The sequence below is a fragment of the Budorcas taxicolor genome, chromosome 19, assembly GCF_023091745.1.
Source record: "Budorcas taxicolor isolate Tak-1 chromosome 19, Takin1.1, whole genome shotgun sequence".
Lineage (NCBI taxonomy): Eukaryota > Metazoa > Chordata > Mammalia > Artiodactyla > Bovidae > Budorcas > Budorcas taxicolor.
Genome location: NC_068928.1, coordinates 18,093,158 through 18,104,175, shown reverse-complemented (window position 1 = coordinate 18,104,175; position 11,018 = coordinate 18,093,158). Strand labels below are relative to the sequence as shown.

The 11,018-nt window shown below is 36.5% G+C and overlaps 1 protein-coding gene across 1 annotated transcript in view; it reads left to right on the top strand.

Moving 5' to 3' along the window:
• Nucleotides 1-233: 233 nt before the first annotated feature.
• Nucleotides 234-11,018, top strand: part of SUZ12 (SUZ12 polycomb repressive complex 2 subunit) — a 37,091-nt gene continuing 26,306 nt past the window's right edge. The window contains exons 1-4 of the mRNA XM_052658386.1: nt 234-507; nt 2,809-2,855; nt 2,940-3,004; nt 7,250-7,318. Coding sequence (XP_052514346.1) covers nt 234-507; nt 2,809-2,855; nt 2,940-3,004; nt 7,250-7,318 — 455 coding nt within the window. The remainder of the gene's footprint in view (nt 508-2,808; nt 2,856-2,939; nt 3,005-7,249; nt 7,319-11,018) is intronic.

Genomic DNA, 11,018 nt, shown 5'->3' with positions numbered 1-11,018 from the left:
CAGGCTAGGGTGAGCGGTCTCTCGAGCGGAGCGGGGTTCTCAGGAGGAGACACTTTTTTTTTCCTCCCTCCTTCCCTCCTCTCCTCCTCCCTTCCCTTCCCCTCTCCTCCCCTCTCTCCTCCTTCCCCCCTCGGTCCGCCGGAGCCTGCTGGGGTGAGCGGTTGGTATTGCAGGCGCTTACTCTCCGGGGCCGCCCGGCGGGTAGCTGGCGGGGGGAGGAGGCAGGAACCGCGATGGCGCCTCAGAAGCACGGCGGTGGGGGAGGGGGCGGCTCGGGGCCCAGCGCGGGGTCCGGGGGAGGCGGCTTCGGGGGTTCGGCGGCGGTGGCGGCGGCGACGGCGTCGGGCGGCAAATCCGGTGGCGGGGGCTGTGGAGGCGGCGGCAGTTACTCGGCCTCCTCCTCCTCCTCCGCGGCGGCAGCGGCGGGGGCCGCGGTGTTACCGGTGAAGAAGCCGAAAATGGAGCACGTCCAGGCTGACCACGAGCTTTTCCTCCAGGCCTTTGAGAGTGAGTGTGTTGGAGGCTTTGAGGGCAGGAATCTCCACTCTTGCAGCGTTAGGGGGCCGGGACACTCGTGCTGGGACCCCCTTCGTCTCCTGGAGTCGGTTTGATTCGGGAGTGGAGGGCGAAATTGAGGGGGCTCTTCCGCCTTCGGGGGTTACGGCTCACGGGGGCTCGAAGTCTAAGGGCTTTGGGGGAGATAGGCTAAGGGGTCCAGGTGAGGTTCGTGCCTCCCCAAAGATTTACACGCGAGCTGAGGCCGTGGGGCCCCGCGTTAAGGGCAGGCTGCTTTTAGGTGAGGAGGTCACGGTTGAACTGAACAGTTGGATCTGCGGTACAGGACTAGTTCTTGCTTTCTTTCATGCCTTCCGTACTCCGAGTACAAGGCTGTCGGTTGTAGGTTCAGAGGAGCAAAATTAAGCCTGTGAAGAGAGGAATGCAGTAAAATCGACCAAATTGTCAGTCTGAAATGCCTTCGCAAGAACTTGGTGCTGCACATTAACATGGCACCTTTTGATGCTCTAAACCTTTCAAATCTTTCCGCCCATTTAAGGGGGATGTAAACTGAGACAGGTAGTGCTTAAGCAACTCACTTCACTAGACACAGTCGGAATTCTGCCCGTTTTGTTTGTGTTCATTTCGGAACATTTTCTGATGTCAATTTCTGTTTTTAAGGTCTGTTTCGAGGGCAAAGCTACGACTTAATTTAGGAAGGGGGCAAGGTGTCTGGAAACAAACAATAGAATTTGTAAGAAACAGCATGACTATGAGTAACCTGCCCTGTTCTTTAATGAATATTACGTCCTGGTTATTTTCCTCTCTGCTTTGGTGTGGATGTTGTATCTGGATGATATTTAACAGCTAGATGTCTTACAGATACTTGAATAAACTCAGCTCTACCACTCAGTGTCTTTATTTACAATTTTCCGTGGCATATGTTAAGGGCATGGTATCAGCTGTGCTTGGAAAGATGTATTGCATTGTTTAATACCCTTCTTTCATTCTCTCTCATTAGTGCTTCATGAAATTCTAATTGAAATTTAATACAAGGAATTTCAGTTTTTATTGAAATGAGTATTGAACCTGCTTGAGAGAGATTTACATTATTCTCGTGTTTCCTTAATATAGTTTCGGAAATCTGTAGAGGCTTTCAATTGGAAATACTAAAGCACAGGGATGACAATAAACATACATGTTTGTACCCTTTCTAAAACATCTCATCTCCTTTTAGTTTATTTGAGACTAAAACTTAGCTAACTAAAGAGTGAGTGGAAATTTAAAAAATTCTCTCTAAACATGAGAAGACAAATCCTCGAAGAAAGTTTTATCTGTCTTGCTTTCTGATGAGTCTGCTTTGTAGAGATGAACTGTCACTAAGAGTTAGATTTGGAAAAAAGATTTCGTCACAGAACAACTTGATTCTTCTCTAATATTGATCTTAGTTTCTGAGACGTGTATATGCTTTGATGTATTTATGAATACAGTCATTTTTATATTGCTTTATTTAAAGAAATATATTACTAACATGTCATTAATGTAACTGGTATTATGGTATTTGTGTATAAAATATTTTCTATCTATAACCTACGTCCTTTGTAACAAATTTAAACAGCATTAAAAACATTCTGGGAATCTATTACTTTAAAAATATGTGCTGCGATAGTATTTACATACTGAGGTAATATTTTCATTGAGCAAAATAGAAACTTCAACTATAGCTAGAAATAAATTTAATGAAAATTTTAGCTGATCTGTGTTTTAGATTTCAGTACTGACTAATTTTGTTCATATCTGTATTGGGACATCTATCTAGGTAACAGTTGTATTCTGTTTGAGCTGACTACTGGACAGACTTGAAAAGACCAATTAAAAAGTGAACATTTCATTTTTGTTATTGGTATCAATATGGAGTTCTTTTACGGAATCCAACTCTCATTTTAGCTACTTTTTAGAAAGAGATGGGTTATTAGTAGTTTATATTAACTAAGTTAAATGAATATAACTACTCTGCAGTTCTGCATACAAACTTGTTTAAAAATAGCTGCCTTAGATATGCAAGGCTTAAAAACAGGATTATAGAGTACCTTAAATTTAAAATAAATGTAGATGCATTTTGTGAGTGTTGTAGACTGAATGTCATTTAATGTGTTGTGCATACTAATTTTCTTGATGTAAATATTCAGTACATGATTTTCATATAGGTGATTAGTTTATATTGGTTATAACATGGGCTGGGTTGGTATTTTCTTAACAACTTAAGTAATGAGTGAATTTAGATAACATTTGGATTTTGTTTCTGTTACCTAGAACCAACGCAGATCTATAGATTTCTTCGAACACGAAATCTTATAGCGGTAAGTAAGCAACAAAATTCATCAGCATTATTTTTTTCCTAGAATTTCATCTATTTAATTTGAATATTTTAACTTTTTTTATAGCCAATATTTTTGCATAGAACTCTTACTTACATGTCTCATCGAAACTCCAGAACAAACATCAAAAGGTACATTTTATGAATCTTATTTCAAGTTGATCAAACCATGTTAAAATTTTGTTTTAAAGTACGATCACTAATGAAAGGTTAAATATGAAAACTGAAGTGAAAGAGTAATTGAATTGATTGCAAAGCAACTTTTTAAAGTACCACTTTTGTAAATCCCAGTTGATTGCCAGTTTATTCCTGATAGAAATGATTTAGTAGTGAAGTAAATGAAGTGATTTTACTGACTGATGTTTTTGCTCTGTGCTAATAGTTTTTTTCAAGTTTGGTAGGAGTTGACTTAAATATTTACTAAATTAGGGCTCATGGGAACTTATCTTTGATACATAACTTTACCAGTTAATGTCTGAGTATTTCTTTCATGTTCTAACAATAAAGAAATCTCATTTTATATTTTTGGTGGTTGTTTTATTAAAAGGGAAATACTTTTGAAGTCAATAGGAGGAATGTCTTTAAAAACTTCTTAATCTTAATTACTTAGTCTTAAAGTGAAATCTAGAGGTGTCAGAGAGCTTATTTTTGCTTTTAACATTTAACCGTATATAATTATGGAATGCTAGTTTCTTGTTCTGTGCCCATGGTTATTTACTGAGCATATCAAGTGAACAAAACTTTAAAGGAGAGAACCTCTACTAAGCATTTGGTATTGTTATAGTCTTGACTTAGGAAAACCATTAAGCTTTTCAATAAACTTTGAAACTAAACTCCTTTGGAGACTCCTGCTGATTACTAAGTAAGTATCAATGTTTTTTATGGTAAGACATAGTTTAGTTTTGTAGATCTATCTAGATGTATTTTGAAGGATTGAAATGTTGAAACCATTTGTCTTTTGATAATCCCTCTGGATCCAGAGAGAGAGGGCACGCGCATGCGATTGTGCCCACGCCTGCACATGTATTTAACTAGTGAAAACTGTCAAATTTGTAAATAACTAGAAAGAAAATGATAGACTAGGCAGCAGAATTAAATATGTCAGTTCTTTACCTGTCTACTCTATGCCAGGGTTCAGTAAACTTTTTCTGTAAAGGACCAGATGGTAAATATTTTAGGCTTTGTGGTCCAGGAAACAGAATTGAGGATATTAGGTAGTATATAGGTATTATACAAAAAAGAAAAAACATATGTCAACAAATTTTTTTATCAATGAAATTCAAAATATAATGATTGAGTGCAGTATTTTTTTTTTTTTTTTGGCCACATGGCCTGCAGGATCATAGTTCCCTCACTAGGGATTAAACCTAGGCTCCAGTGGTGAAAGCAGTAAGCCCTAACCACTGGACCACCAAGGAATTCCCTACTGCAGTGTTTTATAATACATGCCTACTAATGAGAAATGTGGAGAAATGTGGAATTCTTTTATTTTTGCAAAGTGGGGTGAGGGGATAGCATTTAACATAATTGGGATTTAGAGTTCTCTATTATCAAATTACTTGAACATGTTTATCTATAAAAAGCATTCTGGTTTATAGGCTGTGCAAAAACAGACAGTAGGCTGCATTTGGCCAGTGGTCCATAACTTGCAGACCCTTGATTTACTCTATAAAAAGTAGGAGGATTTGATTAAGTAGTAAATTTTTCTTTCAATATTTTTAATAGGGAAATGAGATCATCTAGAGGACTTTGCTGGCGATCCAGTGGCTTAGACTTTGTAATTGCACTGCAGGGGGTGCGAGTTCAATCCTTGATCAGGGAACTAAGATCCTGGATGCTGCCATGTGGCAAAAAAAAAATTACTGCAGTTATCATCTAGAATGCTATCTGATTTTAATTTTAAGTGATAAAGTTCTTTAAAAGTAAATTTGAGTTAATCTATAAGTGGATTAAAGAATACATCATAATTGTTTATTAGACTGTCTGTGGGATTAATTTCTCTTGTCCGCTAATGAGTGGAAGCCATTCTAGAAGTTGAGTAGTAGAAGTGAATTTTCTTAATTTGGTACCCCATAGGTAAAAAATTGTCTTTGGGGACAGTTTCTAAGCAGTTTGCCAGCCAAGAGACATACACGTTCCGTTTAGTCTATTTTCCATGTAAGAATGCATTAGGAATCACTTTATTCTTTTGTTGCATGCTTGGCCTGTATAAGACACTGACTCATTTTTAACACTTATACTACAACTTAATATCTTCAAATGAGTGCTGTCCTTTTCAAAGTAGTTAGTGAATTTGGAAGGTGACGAATTTAGTGCAGTGATTGTGGTCTTTGTTCACAGTGTTCTTGAAACTGCTTTTACAAAATTGCTTTTAGTACTATCCCTTTGCTCACCATGTTTTGGGAACTCCTTTTGTACCATTATAACAACATAATATTCATTGTTGGAATATACTTATCCTTTTGACATGCAGGTGTAAGATTAAATGTATATTTGTTAAAGTCTTTTACTTTTGTTGCACTTCATAGAGGTATTCAAATTTTATAGGCTGTCAGCACCCTGGCACAGTGGAAACACTGGTGAGGAGAGAAGGGTGTCTTATTGAGCCCATTTTACTAGGTTTCATGCAAGCTGCTTCTGAATCCTCCCTCCAAAATTTCCTGAAATTTCTTGAATTTTAATAATATTCTCCATTTTGATGACCTTTTGATAACTATATCCCTTGTTAAATCTGAGCTAGAGGAGCAGCACCTTTCTAAAAAACAGAAATACTTGGTGTTGGGAGGTGAGGCTGCTTTTATGTAGTTACCTATATGGTTTGTTTTGTTTTTCCTAAGGAATGCTGGGTTGCTTGTATGATCTGATCTATTTCAAATGATTATTAATATTCAGTTCTCCTATGAACGGTCTCCATAAAGTTGGAATAGACGAACCTTGTGACCCACAGTCTTAACTTTTCTTCCTACAGACAAGGTTTCTTCTTAATCATTACACAAAGATAAACATTTTATTCTTAAAAGTTTTCAGAAACTTTACAACCTCCTCAGTAGTACATTTTAGTATTTATACTGAAAAGTTCTTTGTAACTAGCCTAAAAGAATCATAGATTTTTCTTCTTTCTTCTCTCTTATCTATGGAGATTGAAAATGTATTGCCATCCTTCTTAAAGAACTTCTTCCTATGCTTTATCAGATGAAACTTTAATATTGAGGTTTTCAGTAACTCTAAAGGTAAAGAGAGAAGCTTTTTTTTAAAAAGACCTTTTGTTAATGGAGGCTATTTATTCACCTGAAATATAGGTTATATCAATTCTGTTCTTCCTATCAGTGTTTTACTATGATACATTTACATCAACATTTCTCTGCTGATATTTTATTATAGGGTACAATAGCTGTTTTTGAGGAATGAGCATATTAGTAATTTCTAGTATCTGAATTCAAGCTTTACAAAGTAACTAATGTGGAATGCTTGAATCTTTTTGAGTTCTAAATTTGAAGGGAGTATAAGAAATATGTTTCCCATTAACATATATGAGTCTAGTGTTTTAGCCTCTAAAAAATGTAAATGGTAGATTACCTTAAGAACAAAGATGAGGCTTATTTTAGAATCCATTCATTCTTAAATTGCTTACTGAGGGTGTGGTTATTCTTAATTTAAGTTTCTATTTTGTGGAAAACTACTTTTTTCTCTTGTTAAGTTAAAAAGCTGATGATTTTGTTATGATTTGATGATATGTCCTTTAAACTTCAGTTTTTTTCATGATGGTGACAACCATCTCTTTACAGTGACATATTTAACTTTAGTCATTGCTGCTCATCTTTGAGGGTGTTTTACTATACTTTGTATGTTTTATGGAATATCCATATTTGTCAGGTTACTTAATAGAAATATGAATGTTTCAAAATATACATAATTTGCATTTGTTTGGCCCAGTCCAACAGATGCTTGGCACCTTCCAAGATTAAGACAACATGCCTAGCACAATGTGGCTTTCCTTGAAGAAGATGAATCTCTGCCCTTTAGAACTTACAATCTAATAGAAATAAAATATTTATTCAAGTTTCACATTTAGGAGACTAAATGTCAAAATAAGTATAAACCAAGTTCCATAGGTAGGGAGAAATCCCTCTAGTTTTGGATTAATTACCCAAGGTTTCATGGAAAAGTTAGCCTTTGAAATGGGACTTGAAGGCTTGTTTGCTGTATTATAATACACACTGTCTCAATAGTATTCATTGTTATGGCTAACCATCCATAATTTATCTTATTAAAAATAAAAATCACATACCTAGTTTGCCTATTCTAGTGACAATAAAGTATAATCTGTTTGTTTTTCCCAGTTGAGAAGTGATTATTTTGTTTATCTGTTTCTTCCAGGAAAACATTTAAAGTTGATGATATGTTATCAAAAGTAGAGAAAATGAAAGGAGAGCAAGAATCTCATAGGTAAGATAACCTATCAGTTTACATTAAGTGACAAACTTGAGGAAAAAAGAAAAAGTACAGTGATCATTTTCATTGTGATCACCTCAATATTGTAAGGAGTTAGAGCGAACTTTAGAGGTCATCTGATCCAAACTCACACACAAATCAGGGATTACTTCTCCTGTTGCCTCCCTGGCAGAGACTCCATTCTTAAGCCTTATCTTGAATATCTCCAGTGCTGGAAACTCACTGTTTTCTAAGGCATTTCTGTTCATTATTATTTTTCTGTGCTACAATTTCTTGCATTTTGAATCAAAGTTTCTGTAACTTTTGGAGTTAGTATTAATCCTGCTACCTCATCTGAAGAAAGATGGAGGCTCATGTTATGGTGTACTCAGCTGTACTTGAGGTGCTGTGCCAAGTGCTTCACACGATCACATCTTTTCTAAGGAATCATCTACAGTTCTGAGAGAGGCACTTTTTTTCCCTTTCTCATCCTTCCTCTTACTGACGTCCTTCAGACAAAATATTCTTAACTGTAGTTTATATTTGAAATGTGTTTATCACATGATAGTTTCAGAAACCTGGCCTTTTGGACAGAACCTTAATGTGTGTTTTCAAATATGATTCCCAGAGTTAATCCCTAAATGTTCCCAGTTAGCTTAATATCTCCCTAGGCTAGACAGATGCTTCCAATCCTAGACGGTAGGTATCTACTTACTCTTTGAAAAGTAAAGAAAGTTGAGTATTATTCTAAAGAGAAACAGGGACTTGGGTGGTATTTGTTTATTCATTGACTACTTTTAGGGGAGAATGTAGAACTAAAAATACTAGATTTTTTAAAAAATGGAGTTGAGAAAACGGCCACAGGATTTTTCTTTTTCTCTTGAAGTTTTAAATCATACTTTACCAATTTAGATAGGATGTACGTTAACTCAGTGATGCTTTATTTATAGTATCTCATTTTTGTGAGCAAGAGGTGTCACTTTTGTAATTGCTTTTAAGTTTGCCTTTTCATTTTGGTTATTATTTGAATTTTTTTAAATCTCATTTTTAAAATGTTTGCAGTCTTGTAGGACTGAAGCGTAATTTATTTCCCTATCTAGGCAGACTTTGATTTGTAAATACACTTTGATGGTTCATTCTAGAAGCTGAGATCCGAAATCTTTACCTAATCGATTACTGCCCAAGGAATACCTTACAGTATTGGTTTATATAGACTGAAAATATGCTCAGTGCATGCACTCTATTCTTTACTTAAATTTCTGTTCCAAATCCTATCTGTTCACCTGCCCTGGAAAGACCTTTTGGGACCCTCTGGGCCTTTTGTAGTTAAAGTGTGAAGCTGTAGTCAGAGCCTGACCATACATCCTCACTTCTTTTCTCCTAAACACTTTAATAGTTTGCCCTCAGGTCTTCTGAGGCTTGTGTGAGAAGGAAGAGTGAAAACTAAACAGAAGAAAACTTGAACCTTTCTTCATCTCCCCCATCAAAGTTCTACCTTCATCACTGCTAAACGTGACTACTATCCCATTGTGACCTTGGCTTTGATAAATATTACAGAACTTCTCTTAGAGTGTGTGTTGTGAAGAAGATAGATTATTATACTGGTACTCACCAAATAATTATATTCCTTTTGACCCAATGAGTTTAACAACTCTGCCAGTACTGTAACAGGGGTATTGTTGACCAACTCACAGAAACTTCAGAGAGTTGCGTAGAATTCCTGCTTGTAATTTTAAAAATAGTCTAGGATCTAACTGGGACCAGTGAGGTTGGTCATTTCAGCTCCCCAAGATCTTTTTAAACAGACCTATCTGTGTTGGAGCTGACCATGCTTGCTTAATACTCAGCAATGCTCTTCAGGCCCATGAGGTGTTGAATCACTGTACTCAATGTTCCACCCCCCAAGCCCCACGCCACACACACTCCATCTTTATGAACGTCTCATTGTTGCTCCCAGAGTCACTAAAGTTAACTGAGAAATTGGTTCATTTTAAGTTTACCCGCAAGGCCCTATGTTACTAAATTCCTTCAATGTATTTTGCATCTCGAATTAGGCATAATGCTGCCGTTCTACTAAACTTTATTATCACATAGGATTGTAAGTTCCCTAGACAGCAGTATATAATGTCAGCACTATAAAACCTTACTTGCAAGATCTATTGTCAAATTCTCTTATGGGAGAACAAGGTAAATCTTTGTTGTTCCATGAAATTAATTAGTAGACCTTAAAATCTTAAATCATGTACAAATAAAGTATCTCCCATCTATATTTTTATTCTATACTATCTTAAACATAAAGCTCTTACTCAATTTAATTGGATCCTGGGTTTGTTCAGTAGCTACAGTTGGGATATATTCCATTGGAACTCATGTTTTTTCAGTACTTCAACAGTCTTAATGTCTCCACTCCCAACCCCAATGCATTTCATTCCCCAAAGTTCCAGGACTGTTGAGATACCCCAGATACTGTAGTACTACAGCCCAAACGTTAGAACAGTCACATGCCTGATCTATTTAACACAGTTGTAGAGACTTAAAAACAACCAAATTCCTGGCATTATCTGTGCAGAATGAAGTTGGTGTTGAAGGATCTTTTTTGTCCTTTGTACTTTAACTCTACGGTTATCTTACTTGTCACAGATAATGGCAGAAATTTATTAGGGGATAAGCTGATAGAAAAAAAGAAACATGGGATATTTCATGGTTTTCACTTCTTTAACGTATCAGTCAATTTGTGACAGTAAATCAGGGTTGCATTTGTAACCTTAAAACTCAGTAGTAGTACCCACCAACTATGAAGATTATTTCATTATACAATGGCTTCTGTGAACTTGATAGCAATTAGCAAATTTTAGAAATTCATAGTGGTCACATCTCTAGTCTCTATTTTTTCCTAATCTTCTTGCTCTTCTGGTGTGGTTATGTATATTTAAAATGTCTTTCTTTTTAAAGAATTTATGACACAATACTTTATGTTCTGTCCTCTCCATCTCTTGTTTCTGACTTGCCAGTATATTGTGGATTTTGAACTTATTTTGAGTTTTGACCAAGCACTACAGTTCAGTGGTATAAATTTCTGATCTTTCTGTAGTATTCTGTTTTAGCAAGATCCCAGGGAGTCTCTTGGGCTATTAATCCTACCAGTTTGGGAATTCTGTAGTCACAACTCCTGACTTCTAAGTGCATCTCCACTGACTGAAAGGTAGCATGAAAAGATTTCCAAATTGGAACTGCTTCCAGAAATATTTCCTGTGGTCAATTTAGAAGCATTTCCACTTAATCGTTTCCCATTCCTGGTCCTGTTAGTAGCTGGAAAAATTCCTTCCAAAGATAACTCAAGTAGAACATCTACTAGGTATATTTCCAAGCCTATGTTTTTAGCAGGTGGAAAAGGTAAAGTGCCTTCCATCACTTTATGTTGTTGTTACTACAACCTAAACTTTTGAGTTAGTAATTTTCCTTTTCTTATCATCTTTTTGTACTGTAACAAAATTTGGATCTATTTTTTTCTGGGATTCCCATTTTCTTCATGTACCATGTCCCAGACACTTTACTAAGACCTAGTGGATGTAATGGTGACCAAAACAGATGAAGACCTTGCCTTTGTGGAGTTCATCAGCATTTAGGGAAAAAAGGCATAATTGTATAATAAATATAAGTGCTGGAAAGTAAAAGTAGACACATAGGGAAACTACGGCTGTAGGAGGCAGGAGAA